This window comes from Phragmites australis, chromosome 3, assembly GCF_958298935.1.
Source record: "Phragmites australis chromosome 3, lpPhrAust1.1, whole genome shotgun sequence".
In the NCBI taxonomy this organism is placed as follows: Eukaryota; Viridiplantae; Streptophyta; class Magnoliopsida; order Poales; family Poaceae; genus Phragmites; species Phragmites australis.
In genome coordinates this window covers 10,391,452-10,418,221 of record NC_084923.1, presented here as the reverse complement: position 1 = coordinate 10,418,221, position 26,770 = coordinate 10,391,452, and the positions used below count along the sequence as shown (strand labels likewise).

At 43.0% G+C, this 26,770-nt stretch overlaps 3 protein-coding genes across 7 annotated transcripts; all 3 read left to right on the top strand.

Annotated features, from left to right (window-relative positions):
- Window positions 1–5,902: 5,902 nt before the first annotated feature.
- Window positions 5,903–10,545, top strand: LOC133912072 (disease resistance protein RPS2-like). The gene is made up of 2 exons (XM_062354631.1): window positions 5,903–7,000; window positions 8,431–10,545. Exons 1-2 carry the CDS (start codon window positions 5,978–5,980, stop codon window positions 10,150–10,152), a joined length of 2,745 nt encoding a protein of 914 aa, XP_062210615.1. The 5' UTR covers window positions 5,903–5,977; the 3' UTR covers window positions 10,153–10,545.
- Window positions 10,546–12,035: 1,490 nt separating this feature from the next.
- Window positions 12,036–18,531, top strand: LOC133912070 (probable mitochondrial import inner membrane translocase subunit TIM21). Of its 5 annotated transcripts, none has more exons than XM_062354630.1 (8): window positions 12,036–12,289; window positions 12,783–12,801; window positions 14,312–14,463; window positions 15,348–15,523; window positions 16,425–16,473; window positions 16,560–16,679; window positions 17,150–17,348; window positions 18,006–18,531. In XM_062354630.1, the coding sequence occupies exons 1-7, from the start codon at window positions 12,176–12,178 to the stop codon at window positions 17,306–17,308; spliced, it is 789 nt and encodes a 262-aa protein (XP_062210614.1). In that variant the 5' UTR covers window positions 12,036–12,175; the 3' UTR covers window positions 17,309–17,348; window positions 18,006–18,531. The 5 variants fall into 5 exon arrangements, with proteins under 5 accessions (XP_062210614.1, XP_062210613.1, XP_062210611.1 ...); XM_062354629.1 differs by having other exon boundaries at window positions 17,150–17,353; window positions 17,983–18,531; XM_062354627.1 differs by having other exon boundaries at window positions 12,037–12,289; window positions 18,001–18,531.
- Window positions 18,532–23,007: 4,476 nt separating this feature from the next.
- LOC133912069 (uncharacterized) lies at window positions 23,008–24,482 on the top strand. Its single transcript, XM_062354625.1, has one exon. It carries the CDS (start codon window positions 23,347–23,349, stop codon window positions 24,343–24,345), a length of 999 nt encoding a protein of 332 aa, XP_062210609.1. The 5' UTR covers window positions 23,008–23,346; the 3' UTR covers window positions 24,346–24,482.
- Window positions 24,483–26,770: the final 2,288 nt, after the last annotated feature.

The following is a 26,770-nucleotide window of genomic DNA, read 5'->3' as shown; positions in this document are numbered from 1 at the left end:
GAAAACAAATTTCACAAAAGGTCTTATAATTGTCTCTAGTTTTTTTTTAGAATTTTTTGTGATTTTTTTAAAAAATTTTTGAATTTTTGGGGGTGATTTTGCAACAAAATCAAACCTTTGGGGGTTTTTTTTTGCAACAAAACAACTTTTAGGGGGGAAAATCAAAATCCAAGTGACTTTGGGGGGGTTGCATTTATCCCTTGAGAAGATGTTGACGGGGATAATTTGTGCACGTGCGGTTCTAAGACTCAAACTTACACCTCAAAAGCTCACTGCTCTAACCATTTCACCTCTCATTTATTTTTAAGTATAATAGCAAAATCAGTCTTTTTATTTCTTCTCATCGAACGGTTGAACATTTATTTAGACATCTAAATAATTTTAAATGAAAAAGTTGTAAACTACAAAGTTATATATCTCGTCGAGAGCTACAATTTCATATAAAGTTTGTCCACATTCGACTTCGTGTTAATGGATAAAAAACTTTATGAATTTTGTACGACCGGCCAATCTTTTCATAGAATTTAGTGTAATTTGGAATTTGGTGAAGTTGCTTATTGCAGAGCCAGTTCATTATATACTTGAGGTAGGGTTTGCGCCTCAATGTTAGTGACCACATACTGCTCACCTGAACAATGAGCATTTTCAGCACTATGCTATGTGTTCTTGTCATATCTGAGGTGAGGAGTATCACCGATCAGGCACTGTGCTCACCCGACAGGCACTGTGCTTACCAACCTGTCACTACTCATCGACCAGGTAGTGATAGTTCAGCTATCACTGCTGACCGATGCCCTTAGCCGACAATGAAACTACAGCAGGACATTACTATCGGTTTGAGCCAACGATCGACAATGCCTCTTTTCACTCCCGGTTTATAAGTCATATTGGCTGATTCTTCCCGCACAGCTTATAAACTGACAGTGATGTTCTATCACTACCAGTCAATTAGGTACCGACAATGAATGGATCGGCATATATGACAAGTTCTGCAGTAGTTGAGAGTTTATCGGCTGAAGTTTTTTTTTCTTCTAATACTTGTATTTCTGCAGCTATCTTTCAAAATCTAAAAAACCTATAAATGATCCGTCGAGGATGGTGCTATCAAAGTCAACCAAAACCTCCAGACCGCTTGCAAAAATTAAGGGAGGTTTTTGTAAAGAGAACAACTTGAAAGGGTTTATGATTTCTGGCACATCATCCCACATACGTTACTCTTCTTTTCTTTGGCTTAACTTCAACTTATTTTAAAAAAGGGAACCTGCCTACCTCTGGGCTTGAAAGTTGAAACTATTTTGTCAGAGGAAGTCATTAAATTACTGCTAGAAGCTACTCCTATATAGAGTGGGCTTTCATCTTTTTCACAGGAATTTACTCCATCCAAACATAAATACGTTTTGGGTAAGACCATTAAACTTTTAAAATTTTGACAATTCATGACTTTTGAAACATTTAGTTTCATAACAATAAAAATTATACTTGTATACTGTCTTGAAAAATACTTCTATAATATTGTAGACTTATTAGATTTTATAAATATATTCTAGTGGATAATATTGCTTAAAGTTACGCATCAAAGATCATACGATGTCTAAAGTATCAAGTATTTTTTTTCCTTGGAGGGAGTATTAGAGAACCCATCTAGGCTAAACATGATGCAGATCCAGTTATAGTTTCGTGTACCCATACTACTTGTGTCAGAGCGTAATTTACCGTATTGTTAGAAGGGAAAATGAACTATAGTGCCTTCTATATATACTGCCTCCTACTTTGGATTTGTTGGCACCGTCCACCCAGAAACGGGGAAAATCCATTGCCATCTTCATATTGTGAAATTTCTGAGACAAACAAATTCGTATTGTGTTCGTCTATTTTTAGCTAATGATACGTAATTTCCATTCTATTGTACGATGTTCATGTGTTCTAACTTCTCATTTTGCTTCCCTAAAAAAACTGTGCCGATGTGAGAAACCGTGGTTGTTGCACGGAGTTTTGGTGCCGTAGGCTTACCTTTGAAACAATCAATAATGGTAGAGTTTTAGCTCTAAAAATTGTTAGAGTAAAGTATTTGTAGCTTTAGAAATTTGAAAAACTGAAGTTAGATGTAAAATAATGATGTTTGAATAAGTCATCTTATTTACATTCGAGACTAAATATATATTTAAACCATTTTATATTCACCTACAAACACTATATTTGATATAAATCTCAGAGATAAAACTCTACCAAATAAGGTCTAACAGGCGTGCCTCCCTTCTTTTGTCTTGTAAAGCAGAGTAGGGATGATAAAGGATCGAGTTGGATCCGAATGAAGCAAAAACATACCTAGGTCTGTCTGTTTCAAGCTGCTTCTAACTTCTGCTTCTATCAGAAGTCCAAAAATCAGTAGCCTAAATAAACGGGTTTGCTGAAAAGTGGTTACTAGAGAAATCATAAAAATGTTTCTGAGGAAATAAATTAGAAGCTAAGAAACTAGTTAAGAGTAATTTTTCTTAAAAATATTGTGTTGAGAAGGAAAAGAATATTGTAAAATCCAAGCTAAAATTCAAAAACAGCTGTTTAGAAAAACCAAAAACGCAACTTTTCAGATAAACTAAAAGCAGAAGCAAAAGAAGCATCTTATATTTACTAATTGGAGGCTCCTTTTGGTGCTTCACGTTAATCTTTAAAAAATCCTAGAAATTCTCATAAAAAAGCAAAATATCCGACCATCAAATTGATTGATTGACTAATTATAACTATGGATCAATAGCCAAACGAAACAACATATAAGATTAAAAACAAATCGTAGAGTTCAACCCCAAGACTACTTCTTGTTTTGCCTTTACTTTTTTTTTGTTATAGATACTCTTTGTCCAACAAGGTTACGTTAGCAAACTCCAACTTAGTTACGTTAGCAATCAACACACTTTTCTAAATCAATTAAAATATGCCAATTAAATATACGTGTAATCAAATATTACAAAATTAAAACAACAGAATGCAAACATATTACAGATTATCACATAAAAATAATATTAAAGAATTTATAATGTATTTTAAAAAATAATATGAGATACGGTGACGACATTAAAAATAATAATAATTTCAAAACATCAATAAACAAATAAAAATCAATTTGCATAACACATAAAATGAAAAATATAAGGGAAAAATGCAACCCCCCCCCCCCCCAAAAGTCACTTGGATTTTGACTTTCCCCCCTAAAAGTTGTTTTGTTGCAAAAAACCCCCCAAAAGTTTGACTTTGTTGCAAAAAAACCCCTAAAAATTCAAAAAAATAAAAAAAAATCATTAACAAATTCTAAAAAAAACTAGAGACAATTCTAAGACCTTCTGTGAAATTTGTTTTCAAAAATAATATCCTTTGCATCATATTTCATGGAGAGGAAGTTTGGAAGAAAAAAAGAAAAATGTGCAACTCATTTATTAACTCATGTTATTTTAACTTTTTCATGTCTACCATTATTTTTTCTACACAAATAATTGTTTAAGTAAACTAATAAAAGTGGTTTCACTAATTTTGGGGGTGTTATGGATTAGTTATGAATTAATCTATCTGCAACATATTTACTCAATCCTGCACGTTACAATAACTATTTCAAGATTTCATGTATTTTTACAAGATAGAGGATCATGTAAGAAGACTAAAAAATTTTGTTTCATGATTTTTGGATTAGTAAATAATTAACTATGCATTTAACTCGAATTAATAAATGAGTTGCACGTTTTTCTTTTTTTTCAAACTTACTCTCCATGTAATATGATGCAAAGGATATTATTTTTGAAAACAAATTTCATAAAAGGTCTTATAATTGTCTCTAGTTTTTTTTAGAATTTTTTGTTATTTTTTTAAATTTTTTTGAATTTTTGGGGTGTTTTTGCAACAAAATCAAACCTTTATGGGGGGTTTTTGCAACAAAACAACTTTTAGGGGGGAAAGTCAAAATCCAAGTGACTTTTGGGGGGGTTTTACATTTATCCCAAAATATAAATTAGATCTATTCATAAATAATAAACATGATTCTAATATTATGAACAAAATTTACATTTATATTTTACATTCTAATATTTAAATATAAATAGCTGATGTATTTTAGCATACAATCATTATTAATACAAATATCTATAATTTAGTTGTAAACTAAATTTATAGCCTATGCAGTTGCACGGGTTGATACGCTAGTACCTAACCGAAATCCAACAGCCTCACCCGATCCGAATCCGAAATGTGGAATGGGCGAAAATTGTCACTGGAATATACACCCGTCGGGTTTGCTCATTTCAGTGGTAACAACAGCTTATCAGTGCCATTTTCAATATCAAATCTGTGACAATCACCAATGCTCAGGCCTAGGATTGGGTTTGAAACCGAAAGAGCTTGCTCTCACTAGTGCGAATGCGAGAGGAGGGGCCGGCGCGGCGCCGACCGCGGTTGGGGAGGCCGGACTACCGGGTGGCGGCGCGGCATGGACGGGGAGGCCGGACTGCCGCGCGAACGGCGAGGCCGGACTGCCAGGACGGTGGCGCGGCGTGGATGGCGAGGCCGGAGGGGGCGGCGGCACATCTTGCGTGGGCGCCGGGCGCGTGGCCGCGAATGCAACTCAGTGAAGGAAGTACTACCTGATGACCCATCCGATGTAAGCTTCAGGGCCTGGCAGACTCGTCGACCGAGCATCCCGTAGCTTCGCAACATCACCGCATTAGGTGTTTGAAGACTCGCTCAAGTAAACATTAAAGCAAGAGTGGTCCAGATCTTAGTAGAACAGCTCATCTTATAGGTCTTTTTTGTTTCGGTTTTATATAGTGGTTTTTAATTTTTACAATTTAAAGTTGAAATAAATAGATAATTTTTTATCATTATTTTTTACAATCTATTTGTTAGATTGTGATAATCAAGAAGCCGGTTTCCCTCAACTTTTCATAAATTATAAAAAATTATTTTAGTGACTGCTCATCAATTTTTAAATCTATAATATAAAAGCTTTTTATAACCTATCTTTTTACAATTTATAATCTATAAAATATTTTTCAAAATTTTTAGTTAAAATAAATAGATCCTTAATGGAAAAAAAATGGTTGAGAGAAACGGGAAGAGAACCGGAGAAAACTCTATGAGAAGTGATGCTAGACCCGGCCGCCAGCCGATGAGCCTCTGCAGAGTGTGCGTTGTGGGCCTAGGCTACATACAAGTCTCGGATGACCTATAGGCATCACATCCAAAACTTCAAACCCACTTAATTCATTTTAAATATCCAATCTCATAGATCTATGAATAAAAAATTAGATCTAAACTTAGATCCGTCGGATATAGAACATGCAGCGGTACCGAACCTAAATCTCCCGTTGCCATTCCTGGAGTGGAGCGTTTGAGTAGGACCCGGATTGCTGTGTGAACAGTGTAATAAGTCAACAACTACAGTGCATGCGTTAATTAATCACTGTGATCGGACTGTAGAATTGCCAACAGCTATAATACCACTGCAAAATCACTGTTCACCAAATAGCTGTGATCGACCTGTAGAATTAATAGTGATTTGCAGTGGTAAAATGCATTAGGATTAACTACAACGTTTGATCTGAACTCTTCGTTTTTTATCGGACAGTATGCGTCTATAGCCTCTCTGCATTGGCTTCTCCAATGCAGAGGATCTCATTCCGTCTGAGCGGCGAATCCATGGCGTGAATGAATGCGGCAGGTGCAGCTGCTGAACTGCATGCATGGCCACCCACGGCCAGCCAGCGTGGATGGATCTCCGATCGTGACTTCCACGCCAACAGGTCACGCTCGCTCCGGATGCGGCAGTCGTCCAACCGATTCCTCTCACGCATTCATTGCACCATTAAGTCATTAACTCCCCGCTCGCTGCCCTACCTACTCACTCCCTCACTCCTCCCTCCTCTTAAACCCACCCGCGTCGCGGTGCCTCACCGCACACGCGCATGCCTCCCCCCTTGCCTCGCTGCGCCGCCGAACGATGGAGCTGCAGCTCGTGGCCGTGCTCGCCTCGCTCGCCCTCGGCGGCGCGCTGCTAGTGCTCTTCTTCGGCAAGTGGTGGCAGCCGCTAGCCGACGCGGACAAGCGCGTCGAGGAGCTGTCTGACGCGGTGGAGGCCCTGCTGCGGCTGCGGGCGGAGTTTCTGGGCCACGACCCGGCGCCGACGTCGGATCCCGTGCGGGCGTGGCTGCGGCGCGTGCAGGAGGCGCAGGATGAGGTCGCGTCCATCAAGGCGCGTCACGACGGCGGGCAGCTGTACGTGATCCGCCTCCTGCAGTACCTCTTCCTCCCCACGGGCCCCGTCGCGGGGCTGGCCGCGCAGCAGCTTAAGCCGGTGCGCGCGCTCCGGGACCAGGGCGCGGCGCTCCTCGAGGCCGTGCTGGCAACGCCGCAGGCACCGCCTCCCCTGCTCTGCCAGCCCGAGGACCTCGAAGACCTCCCCGCGGAATCGGCGGGGGCCGCGAGGGCCCACCTCAACGAGGCGCTCCGGTTCCTCGGCGACCCAGACGCCGCGCTCGGCGTCTGGGGTGCCGGCGGCGTGGGCAAAACCACGGTGCTGAAGCTGGTGCGCGACGTGTGCGGCCGCGTCGCGCGGTTCGACCACGTCCTGCTCCTGGCGGCCTCCAGGGACTGCACCGTGGCCAAGTTACAGAGGGAAGTGGTGGCCGTGCTCGGGCTGCGGGACGCGCCGACAGAGCAGGCGCAGGCCGCCGGGATTCTGAGCTTCCTGAGGGACAAGAGCTTCCTCCTGCTGCTGGACAGCGTGTGGGAACGCCTGGACCTGGAGAGGGTCGGCATCCCGCAGCCCCTCGGCGTGGTGAACGGCAAGGTGAGGAAGGTCATAGTGGCGTCAAGGCGCGAGGCGGTGTGCGCCGACATGGGCTGCCGCAAGAAGATCAAGATCGAGCGTTTGAACGAGGAGGATGCGTGGAGTCTGTTTGAAGCCAATGTTGGCGGTGACATCATCCATCGCCACACTCAAATTCCCACACTTGCGAGACAGGTAATCACCTGATCTGTCTAATCTACCTTCAAAACCTCGGATCTGTTCAAATCATACCGTTTCACTTTCAGGGTTTTGCTACTCGTTGCTCCATCGGTGAGTTTTTAGGAAGTTGATTTTGGTTTATAAATGGATATACATTTTGGATCTTGGGACGAACATATCTTATATTTACTAATTAGAGGTTTTTTTTCATTCATGTTAATCCTAAGAAAATCTTAGAAATTCTCAAAAAAAACAAAACATTCGACCATCGATTTAATTAATTGACTAACTGTAACCATGGATCAACAACCAAATAAAACAACATAGAGTCCAGCCCTAAGACTACTTCATTCCTTACTTTTTCTTTTTTTTTTTTGTTGTAGATACTATTTGTCCAACAAGGTTGCTTTAGCAAACTTCAACTTAATTACGTTAGCAATCAACACAATTTTCCAAATCAATTATAATCAAACATTACAAAATTAAAACAACAGAACGCAAACATATTACGGATTATCACACAAAAATAATATCAAAGAATTTATAATATATTTTAAAAAATAATATGAGATACGTTGACGACATTAAAAATAATAATCATTTCAAAAAATCAAGAAACAAATAAAAATCAATTTGCATAACACATAAAATGAAAATTATAAATTAGATCTATTCACAAATAATGAACATGATTCCAATATTATGAACAAAAATTATATTTCTATTTTACATTCTAATATTTAAATATAAATAGTTGGTGTATCTTAGCATACAACTATTATTAACACAAATATCTACAATTCAACCGTAAGCTAAATTTCTAGCCTGTGCAGTCGCCCGGGTTGATATGCTAGTTTCAGCAAATACATGGACTGATCGGTAGTGGCATTAGTGAGATATTATGTATAAACCCTCCTTGTTCTACGCGCATGGAGCTAAATCTCCCAGCAATTCAGATGGATTTTAATAGCAAGCTAGTTTGAAAATCCAAAAGTAGGATATTTTCCCCTTTGTATGGAAATGCTCCAAAATTCATTATTTATCTACATTTCGTTCATTAGTTGTTATATATCTATATCTATACTCCTATAAAATATATAAGTTATGATGAATCCAAAGTCTACAATTAAAAATGGTCCTCTGTCTACTCCCCTATCAACATTAAAATTATTAATACGTAATTAATATATGCAATTAAACTTTTAATTAATTTTAAAACATGCAATTAATATACGCTATCAGCATTAAAATTATTAATACACAATTAAATTATTAATACACAATTATTTCCTTCCAGATTATGAAATGTTTTTAATTATTTTTCCTGTAATGTTTTATTGCCCCCGTATTATTGATTTCATGATTGCTATATCTAAACAATTACGGAGTTTCAAATGTTTGATTTCTTTAGTCTCTCTGCACTAACTTACTCTGCCATCAAACAGGTGGCTGCAGAATGCAAAGGATTGCCTTTGGCCGTCGTCACCATAGGCCGCGCCATGTCAAATAAGCGCACACCGGAGGAATGGGCTGATGCACTCGACACCCTTAAGGCGTCGCAGCTCTCGACTACGCCCGGTTCCGACAAGAGCACGCACGCTCTAGTGAGGTTTTGCTACGACAATCTGGATAGCGACATGGTGGGGGAATGCTTCCTGACCTGCGCGCTCTGGCCCGAGGACCACAGCATCTCGAAGGACGAGCTCGTGCAGTGCTGGATCGGACTCGGCCTGCTCCCCGAGCTCACCGACATCGACGAGGCGCACCGGTTCGGGCACTCGGTGATCGCCATCCTGGAGGCCGCGCGCCTGCTGGAGCCGGGGGACAACCACCGGTACAACATGTACCCGTCCGACACGCACGTCAGGCTCCACGACGTCGTTCGCGACGCGGCGCTCCGGTTCGCGCCCGGCAAGTGGCTGGTCCGCGCGGGCGCCGGGCTCAGGGAGCCCCCGCGCGAGGAGGCACTGTGGCGCGACGCGCGGCGCGTGTCCCTGATGCACAACAGCATCGAGGACGCGCCGGCGAAGGCGGGAGGCGCCCTCTCGGACGCGCAGCCGGCGTCGCTGATGCTCCAGTGCAACCGCGCCCTGCCGAAGATGATGCTCCAGGTGATCCAGCATTTCACCAGGCTCACGTACCTGGACCTCGAGGACACCGGCATCCAGGACGCCTTCCCCATTGAGATCTGCTGCTTGGTCAACCTGGAGTACCTCAACCTATCCAAGAACCGGATCCTGTCGCTGCCAATGGAGCTGAGCAACTTGAGCCAGCTCAAGTACTTCTACATGCGCGACAACTACTACATCCAGATCACCATAGCTCCAGGGCTGATCTCGCAGCTCGGGAAGCTGCAGGTCTTTGAGGTGTTCACCGCGAGCATCGTCTCCGTGGCGGACGACTACGTCTCGCCGGTCATCGACGACCTCGAGAGCAGCGGAGCGCGCATGGCGTCGCTCAGCATCTGGCTGGACAACACCCGCGACGTGGAGAGGCTCGCGCGGCTGGCTCCGGGCGTGCTCGTCCGGTCTCTCCACCTGCGCAAGCTGGACGGCGCGCGCGCCCTGCCGCTGCTGTCCTCGCAGCACGCGCCGGAGCTCGGCGGTGTGCAGGAGAGCCTGAGAGAGCTGGTGGTCTACTCGTCGGACGTCGAGGAGCTCGTCGCCGACGCGCACGCGCCTAGGCTGGAGATCGTCAAGTTTGGGTTCCTGACGAAGCTGCGCGTCATGGCGTGGTCCCACGGCGCGTCGTCCAACCTCCGGGACGTGGCCCTCGGCGCGTGCCACTCCCTGACGCACCTGACGTGGGTGCAGCACCTCCCCTGCCTGGAGTCGCTCATCCTCAGCGGGTGCAACGGGCTGACGAGGCTGCTGGGCGGCGCCGAGGACGGCGGCAGCGCCGCGGAGGAGGTGGTCGCGTTCCCGCGGCTGAGGATGCTGGCGCTGCTGGGGCTGCCCAAGCTGGAGGCCGTCCGCGTCGAGGGGGAGTGCGAGTTCCCGGAGCTCCGGCGGCTGCAGACCAGGGGATGCCCGCGGCTGCGGAGGATACCGTTGCGGCCGGCGTGCGGGCAGCAGGGCAACGTGCGGATCGAGTGCGACAAGCACTGGTGGAACGCGCTGCAGTGGGCGGGCGACGACGTCAAGTCCTGCTTCGTCCCCGTGCTGTAGTACGCGGAGTTGCAATTTTGGAGCCGGTTGATTTGTTTGACGATTACACCCAGATTGGGTTGCAATTTGCAGCAAGGTAAGGAACAGATGATGAGTGGAGACTTGGGGAGTATCATTGAGACAGTAATAAGAGGTCTGTTTTTATCTTCTGGAATTTTCCTTTTATTTGAGACGATTCCATTTTTTTGTGTCAAATTTGCTGCATGCTAGCAGTTGGTTCACGTTTGATGCATTACTCAACCATGATACACTGTATGTTTGCTCAAAGTTTATGCTAATGTCCCATTTGTGACGCGAAATTTTCCAGGTTTACACGAAGAAATTAGTTTCCATCAAATACGTGCAAAATTCATGTGAAGTACGGAGCCGACGTTCTAAACGGGCCTTAACTTATAACCTGAGCACCTGGCCGTCCGCCGGCCCCCAACGATAACTCGCCGCCGTGTGGTCAAGCGCAGCTGCCCGACGACGGCGGTGCTGGCGTGCTGCCGGCGGAACTTTTTTATTTTTAAAATTAAAAAATTATAAATATATATGTATGTTTTAAAAAATTGCACGTATAAACTCCCGCCATTGGTTATTAGGGCCGCTGCAGGCTGGGAAACTGATGCACGACGCAAAAATTTGGGCCGCGTTTGGTATCAAAGCCCGGAGGAAAAAATCATGTTCACCCTACTACTCGCAGTCGTGCATACTGTACAGACTGCATTTGATTTTATCAACCTTTTTTGGGCTCGCAAAGGTCACAAGGTTATCAGATTATTTTGAACTATTTTTCAGTTTTTCTAGATAATCTGTGGACCTTGGATAAGCTTGGTGGCTGTATCGTGGAGTATTGGTGGCTCTAATTACTTTGACCTCACAAATAAGCGTTTGAAAATAGGATATTCCTCAGGTGACCATCGATTTGCAGTCAGACATCCCTTGTCTATCTTTTTTCTCCAGCTCACTTCATCGCTCCCACAGCACTCGCTCACCAGTTCACCTTTGGCCATCTCCGGTGACTCCTCCATCAGACTTGCCTACTTCCCCGGACATCCGTTTAAATCTGAAAAGTACATCGATAACTTCGAAAATATCCCTCCCAGAAACGTAACCCTAAGCGTGCACAAATAAATGGCGTTTTCACAAAAAATTACTCAGTGTCAAGTTTTTGTTTTTACCCACCAGTCACAGGTTTTAGCCAAAAGTCATAATGGGCAATTCGTCGTTGATAACGATTTGGGTACTTGGATCTGTGCTTATCGCTCAAATATGGCCAAACTAATCAGCAGTATCTGTCTGATTGCTTGAATGTTTTCAGTCTGGCTCGTATGTCTCATCTAATACTAAGTTTAGTCAGATTGTAGAGATACAGTAGGGTCTATTTGGTTGATTATATATACATCTGATTAAGAAAAGATTGTGTTTGATTACTCGTATAAATATATGTTATATTATAAAAGAACTTATTTTTTTATCAAATAACCTATGATTAAAAATATTTTTATAAATTAGTACATCACGTGATAAGAATATTAATGAATTTTATGACTTTTGAAGAATTTTAATTAAATATTAATTTAGATTTTTTATCAAACTAATTAAAATAAGTTGTTAATGAGCTCTATATTACTTATGAATATATTTAGAATTTTTTGACTACGCTTGTACCTAAATAAAATTAAAAATTAAATAAAAAATTCATATATATATATATAGTGAATTTGTAGCAGCAAGTGGAAACGTCCGATTCCGACGTACTTACGGAGCTAGCTCGCTTAGCGCATTTACACAAACAAATGCAAACAAAAGCACCGATTCAAACAACCAAACAACACACAAACGGTCATCAGCTACACACATAAAACCAACCGGTACACATATAAACAACGAAACACGCCTAAGAGTTTTGGAGAAGCAAAAACTCCAAAACAGTGTCGTCTATTGGAGTACCGCAGTTGCTCCAAAATAAAGCCCAAACCCGACCCAAATTCCTCCTCTTCTCTCCTCCACCCCTCCCCCAAGTAAACAAAAGGCGCCCATGGCCTCCCGGATCGCGAGGCTGCTCCACCACCACCAGCACCGCCGCCTCCTCGCCACCGCCGCGGAGGCCTCCGCTGGCCACGCGCCGCGCGGTCCCAGCGCTCTCTCCAAGGTAGCCCAACCCAACGATGGAGGAATAGCCCGTAACCCCTCCTCTAAACCCTATGAGCCCTCAAGGTGTTCGACGGAATGCCCTCGTTGCTGCCTGCCGCTGTAGTGTGATGGCTGGTTAGGTTCCTGGACGGGGCCTAAGGGGTTTTCCGTGTCAGATCCTACTGAATCAACTGTTGTTGCGGGATGCCATGCTTGCTACGACGAATTAAACAGTTCGTGTTCTACTGTTTTGCAATGCCAGTATATTCGTCTAGTCCTGTTACAGCCATCTTCGTAGATCTTTAAGCAATGCATGTCTTGGTACCCTCTCTGGAAACTAGGAGAAACTGTGCCTTGAAGTGTTTCTGATACGAGTGCGTAGATTCTTCTGGGCCTTATTGAAATTCCTGACACTGTGAATTGCTCATGGTGTACGACTTTTTTGTTTCTGCTCTGGCGGTATATACTTGTAAGCCTGATATTTCTTATCACTTTGCTTTGCTTTACTGCAGGATGTTGCAAAGGCTGAAGGTCAACTCCCATCTCTGATCAAAAGCTCTGGATTTTGTTGATCAAGCTGCACATTTATGAAAGCATCGATTTTGTTTTTCTTTGGTTATTCTTGCGTTTGCGAAACCACACCTGTTTCTGGTGCTGGATGATACTACACTCCTACACTTTAAATAGTAGGAGGCCTATTTAGCTTTAACTTGAGTTCCTTTTGACATAATTTGACAATGTGAATCAGAATAAAATGTTCGTAGGGAACACACCAAGGATCAATAGTTCAGTGAAGTTAATCAGGAAAGTCAATGACCCAAGCAGTATTTTCCATAAGACCGTAATTCATCTTGCTCATCTCAACGATACCTAGTATTGGTTCTAGTAAAACTATCACTATGGAAACATATAAGATTAGAAAAAAGTTATATCTGTAAATGTTATGTACATCCTTCAGTTGAGTGAGTAGTTGGCATGATTATTACCCTACTTGATGGTGAAGTTACTCTCCAAAAGTAAACATATGTAACAAAGCATACCTACCCAGTGGCTTCCTTACTAGTCTGCAGTTCAACTTAACATCTAACATCTTTTAGCTAGTACTCCATACGTTCAGAAATAGAATGCGTATTTCTTTTTTGGAAAAGTCAAACTATGTGTATTTTGACTAACATTTAATCAAATTATAAGAATATCTAGTGTATAAAAATTATACAACTAGGTTCACAATTCAAAATGATTTCACACTACATAGGTTTTGTAGCTATAAATGATATATTTTGTGAGAAAATTTTAGTCAAAATCCAACTTCAAAGACTGAGCTTAAAAGAAATGTGCCTACTATTTTTGAACGGAGGGAGTATTTAACATAGAATTGCATTTTCTGCTGTGGTATCTGTTATTTGTCATAATATTTGTGCAATATTTCTCAAGAATTGCATTTTCTGCTGTGGTATCTGTTATTTGTCATAATATTTGTGCAATATTTCTCAATCCTATCACAAAGAATAATTTATAATAGCGCCCACTTACTGGTTTAGTGAACATTCCTTGAGACTGTACTGCTGCAGCAACACTACATCGATTATGATTGTATGAGATACTTCTCCATACATTGATCGTGATATAATGAAATTACTAGAGTTAAAAGGAAAGCTCAATGTAGCATTATTCAGAACTGTAAAGTCGAAAGAACTAAAAGTATTGTGAATACATGCTTGTGACTATTCTGTGTGTACTTTCCTCCGATATGGATCAGTCAATGAAAATTGCTAACCTTTTAATTAGCAAAAATAATCCTATGTGTGTTAAATGAAGTTTCTATTTGCACTCCGTGTTACTAGCTTATATGGCTATGTGTACAAAGAATGGATTCTCAGCGAACTGGTCTCATTGTAATCCCACTGATTTTCAGACACTTGAACACTGTCTTTTTTTTTGTGTTTTTTATGTTGGATTTGGACCAACAATTCTTTGCACTATTTGCCCACGTTAAGATTTGTTTAAAGCTGATGGAATTTTCTTTTGGCTAACCTTACAGCTTCATTTTTAAAAAATTCAAGGCGGTACATGATCAGGTCAAACCCTTCAGGTCCACTGACTACACATCACGAGTGCCGCAGAGTATTTCCTTCTGTAATAAGTCCATGTGCATCTTACTCTACACAAGCTTCAGACCAGAATCCAAAAGAGGTCTGTGCCATTTAGTTCTCTCTGCTGTATATTTTCCTGCTTGTTTGTTTTGTGACCCTATGATGGTATAAGTTTTCATAAATGTTGTCCACTTCTTGAACATGCTACAATGGGTGGTTGAAATGCGATATAGAAAATTAGTTATAGTGTTACCTTGTGACCACTGATCATCTGAATTAGTGAACACTTGAAGACATATCATACATAAATGAATTTGATTCATAAGATCAACTTTTGTCAGAAAGCTTGCACCAGGCAACTGCTGGATCACATCTTGACGAATTAGATGCATGAACCCTTGTAATGTGATTCTTAAGAACTTTTCCAAATGGTGCAACCCTGCATATGTTGAGAAGATTCTGTTTCACTGATCTGTAGAGGTAAGTGCTAGGGGGGCATATTCTCGGTGTTGGTGTTTTCATTTGAGATAACCCAATTATGCTATTTATTTAACCGAAGCCAGAAGTAGTGTTGTAGTGCTATGGTGCTATCTTCTATGATAAGGCATCTCCATCATATGTTCGAGAGCGTAAATTAAGCCACCTACTTTGAGTTTAGGAGAGTTAAGAGTCTTGTTTGCTGTCTTCCGGTTGTCCATTCACAGCGTTTTGCTGGAAGAGTTCAAGTCTTTGTTTGATTGTAGTGCCTTTCAACAAATTTAAGAGTCTAACATCGCTGCTTTCGGTCTTAGATCCCTTGATCTTGTGAATATTGACCAAACTGTATGTTCTTAGAAAACTTATCTAACTGGTTTTATTAAGTTTTTTTTCTGTTTCCTCATACATGAATATTTGTTAATTATATTGCAAGCGTAGTAGCTATGCTGTATCACGCTTTCTGATGTTCTATTACTTATAAAGGACTGCCCTTTTTGTTCTTAGCAGAGGAAAGACTTGTCAACTGCAGAAGACCCCTTTGATGCCATTACCGATAATATACCTGAGAAACCAGTGACATTTACCGAAGGTGCTTCTTACAGTCTTGTAATACTTGCTGGGCTTGGAATTGCAGCTGTGGCTGGATATGCTGTTTTCAAGGAGCTTATATTTGAACCAAAAGAGTAAGTTGCCTGCATTTGTCATTAAATCTTCTGCTTGAACTTTTTAGGATGCTAGATGACACAAATTTGTGGCTAAGTGAATTCTGATATTACGAAATGTATTAATAAATTTTAATTTATTACCATAATCTGATAAGTCCTACAAAATACCCTTCTTAATACTAACTAATGTGATATTTTTTACCATACCATATTACCATGTAGCAATTATTTTTCATATTAAAATAATAACATCTTTGTGTGAACTGTACAAATTTACTAGAGTTAATATTATGTGCAATATGGAACTTCCTTTTGTCTTTTTTTTACTAGTTTACATACACATTTTCCATTTTCTAAATCCGCACGTGTCATGGACTATATACGACCCACACATCTATGCTTCTCATTTCCTTGGCCTCATGCCACTCCCCATCACTTGGCTAAGCCATAATGTACCTTAGTTGCAGAAAATTACACACTCTTCCATCAGTAGGCTACAAACCTTTCCTATTATACCCTACAATGTCATGGGCAGCTTTGCTGTTTGCAACCAGTGCCATGCTTACTAACCTTATTTGCTACTATGCATGGCGCTTTTGTTTCCCTTGAAGTTGAATGAGCAAAATAATATGTATGTTATAACTTGGTTGTTGAGTTTTTGTCCAGCATATCAACAGCCTTTGCAGGTGTCTTGATTATCCTGTCTGATTCATTAATTCTTTTTGTACACCAAATGTGAAGTTTTATCTGTTAGAACGCCTGAATCTCTTTTCGACATCACATGCTGCTCTTGTTGCTTCTTGATTAAAGTTCCCTGTATGGTTTATCGTATTATTTTTATCTGGAACAATGTCTGTTATAAATATGCAATCTCCAAGAGAGATTTCGTTAATGCCTGTGTGTCTTTACCATCCTACAGGTACAAGATATTTGGGAAAGCTCTAGCAAGAGTTCAGAGTGACAGCCAGGTTTTTGTGTTATATGTTATTTATGTTTCCGTTTCCTGTAGATAATTGTAGCTTTCCTCTCTTAGTAGTTTCATATTTTTCATCAGGTCACGGCTAGAATTGGCCACCCTATTACTGGATATGGTAATGAAACTAGAAACCGTGCAGCTCGGCAGCGAATTCCAAATAAGGTTTGGACAGATGAGGATGGTGTTGAACATGTGGAGGTAGCATATATTCTTGTCTCTGCTGTGTATCTGCTTCAATTGTCCCGTTTTACTTGCACCTTGGATCTAGTGTAGCGAAGTCAATAACAAAGGGACAACTTTACCATCGTGTTGTCTGTGTGCAACAATTGGTGGGCAATTGCTCTCTGTGAATTCATTAGTGCCTTAGCAGCATATGACAATGGGCCAATGACTTCTGTTGACCAACGGCAAGCAGCATAGGAGGAGCTTAACTCTGAATCATAACATAGGTGGAGGTAATAAGATGAGAATAAATTGGCTTTATTGCTAATATTAATCTTGAGGCAGTGCTGATAGTAATACAGAGCATCATCTAATTGCCCTTCACAAGTTTATATGCTTGCAGATATTGCTTTGCTAATTAGAAAAGAGGGCACTAGGGTCGCTTGTGATATGAAGCCATATAGTTTGATAGTTCTTTTGCACATTTTTCACGTACATCTTTTCAGGTAAACTTTCTCATCCGTGGGCCACATGGAGCTGGAAAGGTGTATTCGGAGATGTTCAAAGATAATTCTGACAGGACATGGAAGTTCACATACCTTGTTGTTGAGATTGTGTCACCACATCGTACACAACTGATGTTAGAATCTTATATACCAGCGTAAGGATGCAAGAAATGGAAGCAGTTAGCAGTGGCACAATGTTGTAAGGTGCATTCCTCACATCTTTATATCTATGCCCAGATGATATTTATACCCGCCCTCGATGTTTACATTATTTGAAGTTTCGCATCATCCTTTGGCCATAAAAGTTTTGAATTTGATCTTCCCCAAAAGAATACATATTGAATAGAAGGATGAAATATGAGAGCTCCGCTAATGATTTCTAGTACCATAGATGTTACTGTATTTTGTTTAGCTGGAAGCCATATCAATACATGCACTCAGCACTTTTCATAGCAGCTCAAATCCTCAAGCATGGAGGACGGGTCACAGGTCCTTCTTTATATGTTGTCAGTCCATTTCTTGAGGTTTGATGTTCCTCCATTTCGATGGATCTTCGTCCAGTAGTCTGATTATAGGAGGTATAAAGGCTTTTCTTCTAAATATCAGTAGTTTGTATCTGATTACCTTTGAAAAGTCTTACATTTATTTCAAGCCAGAAGTTCCAAGACATATATGGATACACGTGAAGTCCTAAAGTGATATCGGTATCCAACTTTTAGTTGATTGTGGGCTCTAACCCATGATTCTTGTTTTTAGCATCATTTAGATACATCTGTTCAGTTTTTTGTTTTGAAGGAGATACGACCATTCAGTTAACTATCAATCTTTACTAGATTTTTTTTCCCATCCAGTTTAGAGTTTGGCAAAGTTGAGAAGAGAAACAAGTCTGGTGAAACTGAGAAGGTTAGGAACAGGTTTTTGCCATAATTGGGAAATTTTGGGACGAGCTTTCAGAATGTGCAGGCATCTAACCTGTATTGTGGAAGAATAACCGGTTCTTGCATCATTTGAAGGCAGTGTGGTTTCAGACTGATGATGTCTTGCTATGTTTCAATGCTTCTTTAAAGTTTTCAGTGTCCCAAATTAATCGGGTAAAACCCCTGCATACCTGGATATTTTTTAGGATAATTTTGATATGTTAATCTCAAAAGTATTTTATATTCTCCAGACATGTGCCCCTACCGGTAAGTCATCTATGTAAAATCGTAGCATATGATGTCGGGACTCTAATTATCACTAGGCTATTTGTGGAGTTAGTTTACTTTCAGCTACTCGTTTCAGGGCAAGAATCTAATCGTGACTATTTAAAAGCATTCCTATTCTGGGGAACAGTTTTCTTTTCTTGAGGAAAAATGTAACTAATTTGCAACACGGAATAACTATTGCCATGCTGTTTTGATATATGCGTTAAGCCATTACTGCTATCAAGCAAATATCATCCTACATCCTTGAAGAATTCAGATTGTTAATTATCCTACAATTGTTCCGTTCATATTGTTGACGAGAACTATTTGTTGTTGGTAGCTTTACTGAGCCGAATGCTTTTTATCCAAATAAGCAGTCTAATGGAAAGCTCAATTTCTAGTACACGTCTATGCATTACAGTGTTAACTAAAATCAATATTTCAACATTTGTGTCCCTACGACTACAAGAGCATCAACTTTGGGGTGACTTTCTGGATACGTGTCAACCTTTGTATGATCAAGCCTATTACTCCGCCCCAACGTTCAGTCCACTTCTGGACCTTGATATCAGCGCAGTTTCCATTTCTTTTCTCCCATCTGTCATCACTGTTCCCTTGTCTCCATCGGCCAGAACCGAAGTGTGTAGCATGGCTCCTACTAATCAACCCTTTCGCTGTCAAGCCTCTAACTGCTTCGACCATTGCCTTTAGTCTGCTATATCAGCATACCTGATTACAGCAAAGCTACAACTAGAAAGCCTTTAGATTTACCTAACCCCGTAACAGACAAGCTGAGTGATGTACCTTTCAGGGTTCAATTCTTGCCAGCGGATGCAATGTGTTGTCAATTTCCTATTTCGCAACGCTCCAAGAGCTCGTGTCCAGAACGGGAAAAATGCTTGCATGTCCTGGGAATGTCTGTTTGTTTTTAGTCCTGGATCCTGATACATGCAGGTTCGTCCATCGTAGGATTCTACTTCTCATTTTTTCTAGTCGCCGTGGCCACCACCTGGAATAGCATGATAAATGATCAACTTATTTCGATGTTCGAACCAAAACGAGAAGAACCCATTCATCAAATTGAACAATTTACAATCAGATATATGCGCTCCACTTCTATACATTGAAGAGAGTGTGATCCTTATATATACCCTTTGAGACCAACTCTAGCAGATCTCTCAAAACCCATCAGCAGTGTAGAGCCCGGATTTGAGTCTACCGCATCCTCCAGCAGAGTACTTTTATATTGCTACAGTGATGCAGTAGAGGGCTACGTACTCCAAATTTATACTCTCTCATCCTTCAACACTGTTTATAGAGTATGATTATAGGCTCAAATGAAGTAAGAGAATAATAAAAAATAGAAAATAAAATAGCTATTTGAGATAGAAAAATAGAGAATACTAAAATAATGTTAGGAGATATTGTAATAGTATTATACGAGATACATTTTTAAAGTATCTGCTGAAGATGACCTAAGGCCAACTCCAGGAGAGTCGGCATTCCACCTCCGAATCGGTATCCACGTCAGATGCCGTGTGGTGGCGCCCCGCAACCGTCTCCAGCAGAATCGCTAACAACCGCTACAGTGATAAGGCGCCCCGCAAAAAAGTCCAGCCGACGGCAATTTTGAAGGTCGATGGAGTCGGCCGCATCACTGTAATCGGTTCTTGTTCCCCAACCGCCACGCCTTTCCCGCGAAAGGACGGAGCCCGGTGTGGCAGAGCTCGGTGTGGCGGAGCTCGATGCCGGAGGGAGAGAGGGGGTGCACGGACCTAGTAGGCACAGAGCAGGAAACTTGATGGTGGGCACGGACGCGCGGATGCGGGTGTCGTCAGTGATCTTCGGGTGGTCGTCCAGCGGCATGTTCAGATCGGCGCGGAGGAGCACCTTCTTCCCCTTCTGATCCGCCGGAGGGGGAGGGGAGGCGCCGGGGAGTGGAGGCCGCTGAGGGGGAGGTGCCGGCGCCGGAGGAGTAGGTGGAGGCCGCCGGAGAAGGGAGGAGCCGGGGAGGGGAGGGCGCCGGCGGAGTAGGTGGAGGGCGTCGGCGTAGTAGGTGGAGGACGCCGGAGGAGGCCGCCGGGGAGGGGACGGCGCCGGAGGGGGGAGGGGAGGCGCCGGCGGAGTAGGTGGAGGGCGCCGGAGGAGTGGAGGATTGGGAGGGGGAGGCGCCGGGGAGGGGAGGGCGTCGGAGAAGGAAGGGCGCCGGAGGGGGAGGGGAGTCACCGGCACCGGAATCGCCGGAGAGGGCAGAGGGAGGCTCGGGAATGGGAAGCACCGAAGAAAAGAGACAGGTCGTTGGGGAAAAATAAGAGAGAAGAGAGAGGAAGGTAGTTGAAAGAAAATATTAAAATATAGGAGAGAGAGGAAGTAGAGTGAAAATATATAGTATCTGTTGGAGATGGTTTGAAAATAAGTACTGTAATAGTGATAGGGGATGCTGTAATAATGTTTTTGAGGAAAAAAATTTGAGGTAGCTATTGGAGATGGCCTAAGTGAATAACTTTGAATCCCATGTTCTACTTCTATTTCACTGAACCCTGAATAATCGGTTCCCATGACTTAAGTCCCTCCGGTAACAAATACTTGTTACTTCAATACGAGTTCTAACCACTACTTTTTATTAGAATATACTTTTAAAATTCAATTAGTTTGTGATAGTATCAAAGTATTTTATAAGACAAATTTACATATGATTTTGATGTTTCCAAACTAAATTTTTTAGAAGTTACTGATAATGAGAATTTTAAAAGTTTGATTGAAACCTTGTCCAAACATCGAGTATTTGTGACTGGGAGTACAAAAGAAGCTCGGCATAACAGCAAAGCGGCGATTTCATTTCTCAAATGGGTTAGTTTCTTCAGCACTGATTGGGACGGGCGCTTTCCAGTACCATTTTTTGACCTGTGAAAGTTGCATCTTGCAATTAGACGTATTGGCCTGTGCTTAACTTGGAATAATTGCCTGTCAGCATCATGATGCAGGCAGAGACTTGGAACAACGAGCGATGAACTAGAAGCAGCTGATATTATGTGCTCTGGCCGATGCTTGATGTCGAAATATTCTCGGTTTAGTGGTCCGATGTATATACTCAACATGTTTCACAATATATATACATGCAGTAATTTTCAAAGATATGGTCCTATTCTGTGGCTTGGCAGAAGCCACAAGTTTTAAGTTCACCGTCCGTTCCATCTGAATTTACAATTTGCTTGAAGTTTGCTCAAGTCATCTTGTGCATGCAAAGAAGTAGATCAATTTTCTTGCATGCCCTGCAAAACGTCTGGATAAATCTCGCTCAATATCTGCTGCAGCTGCCTTGCACGTTGCAGCCTCCAAGCTCCAGAATATTTATCCATCTCCTCGTGTGTCAGCACATGTTTGACAAGAAGATGAGCAGAAACAGAACAGAACAGCAGATTTATCAGAATATGTATCGAAATCTAATTCAAACAAATTCAGAAAATTAAAAAAACCAGAAAATAATCAAATTTAAACTTTGATATAAAACAAACAAACGTCATAAGGACATAAGATGTCAGTTAGCCTAGTTATAATCAAAATGCACGGTCTCAAGTTCGAATTTCTTTCCTAGTATTTTCTACTGTTTAACTGTGGGACCCACACGTTAAGATGCTAATCCTAAAAAAATACATGTCTAGCAGGACTCTAACACCAAACCTTAGCATATGGGAAAAGGTGTTGTGTGCTATTGCACCACAAGGTTGTTTCTTCTTCTTTGATTGGTTCATTTTATACGCCGATAAACCAGATTTACTGGAATTTTCGGACCGATTTTTTCCCTGATGCAAACTATGGTAATATCTTAAGCACTCCCCCAAGAAGATTCAAAGCTGGTTCGATTATAAAAAGATCGAGACCGTGTTGTGCTGCAGAAACATCCGGCCACCATCTCAGAGACAGACATGCAGTGCACAAGCATGAGAGTGGGATACCTCGAGTCTACAACTCTTCTTCCATCCTCTAGGATCATGGCCTATCTGGCTTTGTGCCACCTTACAAAATAATTCCCAAACAGAGGAATCGTCATCCTCAATTATTCATGGTGAATAAAAGATTGAGCATCCTGATGCCTTGGAATTAGGGATGCAAGTTTTGTATTTTCTTATGTTATTTGGTCAATCTAATTTTTTTTTAAAATGAACTAAATATTCACCCGCACCCAATTAAGTTAAGAAAAAAAATAAATTAAATATTGACCTAAAACTACCTATTAGATACCCACTTGCATACTAGTAATCCAAACGATGGCACCATCATGCCTCTGCCAGCCTAAACTCTGGAAACTGAAGAACCAGAGGTTCTATATGCAAGACTAGGTTAACTAGATGTTATCATGAAAGTCCAATCATTGACACAAACAAAGGGCTGAATCAGTCTCTAATCTCTTTCTCACCAAATACCCCAAGAAACCACTCTGGAGAAATACAATTCTCCAACAAACTTTAACTACCATCTAGGTAGGGGTGCATGTGAACAAATATTCTTCTCCTCTCTAATTCTCTCTCTTGCTGGCCTACCATAACAAAGAAACAAAGTCAAACAAATACCTCTCAGCCTTCCCTCCCCTCCTCACCAGTCACCCTAACCACCATGACAGCAAACCATGAACACCATGTGCCCAAAATACCCCTACACCTCCAATTAATCCTTGACCCATCTAAGCTATCTTCAATTGTAATCCTTTGATTAGTACACATAGTTTGAAAAGTTCAAGTTGAGGGGCAAGCATAGCAAGTTTGTTCAAAGTAGCCAGTTAAACCTTCCCTATCAAGTTCCAAACTCCCAACCCCCTCCCTCCTTCCACAAGCAACAGCAGCAGCACACCAACTTCCAAGAAGAGGAACGAGGAGGAGGGTGAGGAGTTGCCTCTGAAAGATAGCCATCGTAACCAAATGCAGCCATGCATATAGCTAACAGGACAAGAAGAGGACGAGGAAGAAGAAGAAGCAGGAGCTGCAGGACACCTAGAACCAGCTGGTTGCTGCGACCATGTCCTACGACCAGATGCTATCGCCGCTTCTGGGGGCCGGGCGATCGGCGTGGAGAGCTACTCAGCACGGCGGTGGCGGCGACGCCGTGACGAGGCAGATACTCAAGTGCACGAGGTGGCAGCTCGAGGAGACCACCGACTTCGTCACCTGCCCCTACCACTACTACTGCGACAGCTCCTACCCGGGAGACTACCCCGCCGCCGTCGGCGTCCTCGTCGCCTCCTTCGCCGCCTACTGCTTCCTCTCCACGCTCGCGTTCACGGTGCTTGATCTCGTGCGGGGAAACGGCAACGCGACACCGGCCGGCGTCAGGGGCATCAGGAGGAAGTACCTGCTCCCCTCGGGCCCATTCTTGCTTCCCCTGCTGCTCCTCGCGCTCGCCAAGGGGCAGCGGGTCAACGCCGTGTTCCCGCTCGCGCAGCTCGGCCCGGCATTGCTGCTGCTGCTGCAGGCCTCGGCGCTGGCGTTCCGCAACGAGGCCGATGGCGACATCCGGTACGCGGTGCTGGAGGCGTCCACGGTGTCCGGCGTGCTGCACGCGAGCCTGTACCTGGACGCCGTCGTGCTGCCGTACTACACGGGGTTGGAAGCTCTCCGGTGGTCGCGGTTCTCTGGTGAGTGCGCGTCGTGCCTGTGCCGGATGGAGCCCCTGGTGGTCGGCGGCACGGCGGTGCAGTACCGCGGCATGTCCAAGACGGCGCTGGCGATCATCTTCGCGCTGTGCTCGCGGATGGTGTGCCGCATCTACGGCGAGGAGCGGCTGAGCGCGTGGACGCGGTCGGCTCTGGAGGGCGTGGGCTGGGTGTTCGTGGCGGCCGACGCGGTCTACCTCGTCGGGTGGGTCGCCGCGGAGGGCGGCGCCGTTGGGGTGGCCGCGTACAGCCTGGTCGCCGGGCTGGTGTTCTTGAGCGTCTTCGGCAAGGTGTACCGGTTCTTGGCGTGGGTGGAGACGAGGCAGTCGCAGTGGAAATCCAGCCTCTGCCACAGCGTTGTTTGATTGATTGATACTCGTCAGAATTCATCCTCGCCTAGCAAAAAATCTGTAAAAAGAAAGAAAGAAACTATTGCTTAGTTCATCTTTTGCTTGCTGTACAATCTACACAATGGTAAAAAGGTGCAATTCGTTTTTTTTTTCATGCTTAATTAGCTCAATTTTCTAGAGCCATTTAGACTTTTGTTAATGAAAGTTTCAGACCTTTTTTTTTAGTTTTTAATATGGTTTTGATGAAAGTCCTTCCTAATCCTGATGCACATTCTGATGTTAGCCTTTGAATCGGACAACTGTACTATAGTTAGTTTGCCCTGGCGGCTTCTTGAAGCCAGTTCCAGTTCTTGGAGGCTTCCTCTCTGAGAGTTGCTCTGTTCTGTTGTGTTCTTCCTTGTCCTCATCAGCTAATCGTCCCTCAGTTTGGGGAGAAGTGGCTGGCCGGAGCATTCGCCTGATATCTCAGCCGTTTTGGAACCGATGGAACGTGGATTGCATACTTGCATTCTCACTGCAGGCCTGCAAAGATTCTGCTTATGAACAAATGTATGTATTTGTCACATAGTATTTGGGCCAACAATTGATTTCCATGAAGCAAAAGTGCTTGAGAATTTTTTTTAAGCAAAAGTGTTTGACTTGGCTGGCCGTAAACCCTGACCAGCCTTCTTTCTTGGACAGAGTTCTTATCCTCGTGCAATTTTGCAATGACTAAAAGAAAAGGTCAGGTACATACAGCCTTCCCTCCTTCAGTCCAACTCCTTCCTGTTGAGAATGATTAGGTTGATTGACGAGGCCAGCGAGCGAACTGGAATGGGTCATCGTCAAGCTGGTGCCCAAATCATCAAGCCCTTCGTGCACCAAAAACAAGCTTAGGGTAAGGATAGTGTAGTACCCAAAAAATAAATAATAATGTGAAATTCTTTTGTTAACCAGTGCCGGAGTAGTGACTCACAAGGTAAGTTCGGCTTTTCGGATCTCATGAAAAATCCACCTTACCCTAAGCACCTCCTGTGTCACTCGAACGCCTGGCTAACATTAGTTTTGTTCTCGCATGGTTGAAGGAGGTGTTGCTGCTGGATGGAATGCTTCCGGGTCAATTGAATCTTAGCCAGTTTCTTTTTACTCCTTTTGTCTTTTCCCGTTCCCTCGCCCCGGCATAGCACTTTGCTTCTGGTTCTTCGGAAGAATCAACTGACCTCTTCTTCATTGATCCTAGGGAAAGGGAACCGTTGCTCGGTTGGACGATCGAAGATTGCAGATGTGTAAATCTCATCGAGACATTTTGTTTTGATATCTAACATCGTGTTTGAGCACTCGGTGAGTTCGTGGCGAGCCTAATAAATTTAGACCGTTAGATAAAATAACAATAAGGATAAGGGGGATCAGCTCCCACCTGATCCCACTTGCACGCCGCCCCCCATTAGCCCATCTCGGCTTGATCCGTCGCATCCTCTAGCCTCGCCTTCCGGCGGCCATCGCCGCCTAGCCTCAGTCGCCCCTGTGCTACACTCGCCTGATTGCCGCCAATTGATGTCAGTGTGCTACTGGCCGGGGGGAGGCCATGTAAGAGGGGGTGTGGGGGGGGGAGGAGCAGGGGTTGGTCGGCTGTGCAAGAGGAGAAAAAGGAAGAAAGAAGAAGAAAGGGGAAAAGAAAGAAAAAAGAAGGAAAAGGAGGAAGGGAGGAAAGATGAAAGAGAAGGGATGAGAAGGAGGTCTTCCACAAGTTCACTGGTTTCCTTCATCGATTCGTAATTGCGCTCCAAAGGTGACTCCTTTTTAATCCTTAGATGCTTATAGGTAGTCAATGTTGGTCATCCTTGTCGTCGATTGAGGGTTTTTGTTGGTCCGGTTAGCGAGTAGCGGGTTAATTTATTTGAGACCTAACCGGTGTCAGATGCGAGTGTATGATTATAATGGAAGTTGTAATTCACGTCATAGGTTTTTCGATAGTGTTGGCATTGTTTTTTTTTGGGTAAGCAGTTTAGACGTTTTTGGCTATTTGGTGTTGGTGTTTGGCGAGGTTTAGCTTGTGTGTTGCCCCTTGTTCTTTGGTTTTTAACCGAGCTAGAGGAGGTTCTTACTCGGCATCTAGCGAGCTAGTTGTTAGATGTCTTTCTGTAGCCTTCAGTTGTCAGGATTGCAAGGTTGTCTGCGTAGAAGCGTGTGCCTTCTTTTACCTTGTCGTTGCGGCATCTTAGTGCTAATTGTGTGTTTGTTTAGATGGTGTTGCTCTAGGTCGCAGCTAGCGCCTAGTGCCTACCTTCATCGTCAGTGAAGCCAAACGAATGTAGTGGATGTCTATACTTTAACCTGTTATTTGGTCGCCTCCATTCTTTTAATTGCAATACATACATCTAATCTGATATATTGTTTATGATCTTTCTACGACGTTGTTTACCTTTCAGAAGTTTACTCGTATCTTGAATTATGAAGTGCA

Coding starts and splice junctions, on each gene's coding strand:
- LOC133912072 (XM_062354631.1), top strand. CDS start 5,978: ATGGAGCTGCAGCTCGTGGCCGTGCTCGCCTCGCTCGCCCTCGGCGGC. Junction 7,001..8,430: donor TTCCCACACTTGCGAGACAG/GTAATCACCTGA, acceptor GCCATCAAACAG/GTGGCTGCAGAATGCAAAGG.
- LOC133912070 (XM_062354630.1), top strand. CDS start 12,176: ATGGCCTCCCGGATCGCGAGGCTGCTCCACCACCACCAGCACCGCCGC. Junction 15,524..16,424: donor CTTATATTTGAACCAAAAGA/GTAAGTTGCCTG, acceptor ACCATCCTACAG/GTACAAGATATTTGGGAAAG. Junction 16,474..16,559: donor GAGTTCAGAGTGACAGCCAG/GTTTTTGTGTTA, acceptor ATTTTTCATCAG/GTCACGGCTAGAATTGGCCA.
- LOC133912069 (XM_062354625.1), top strand. CDS start 23,347: ATGTCCTACGACCAGATGCTATCGCCGCTTCTGGGGGCCGGGCGATCG.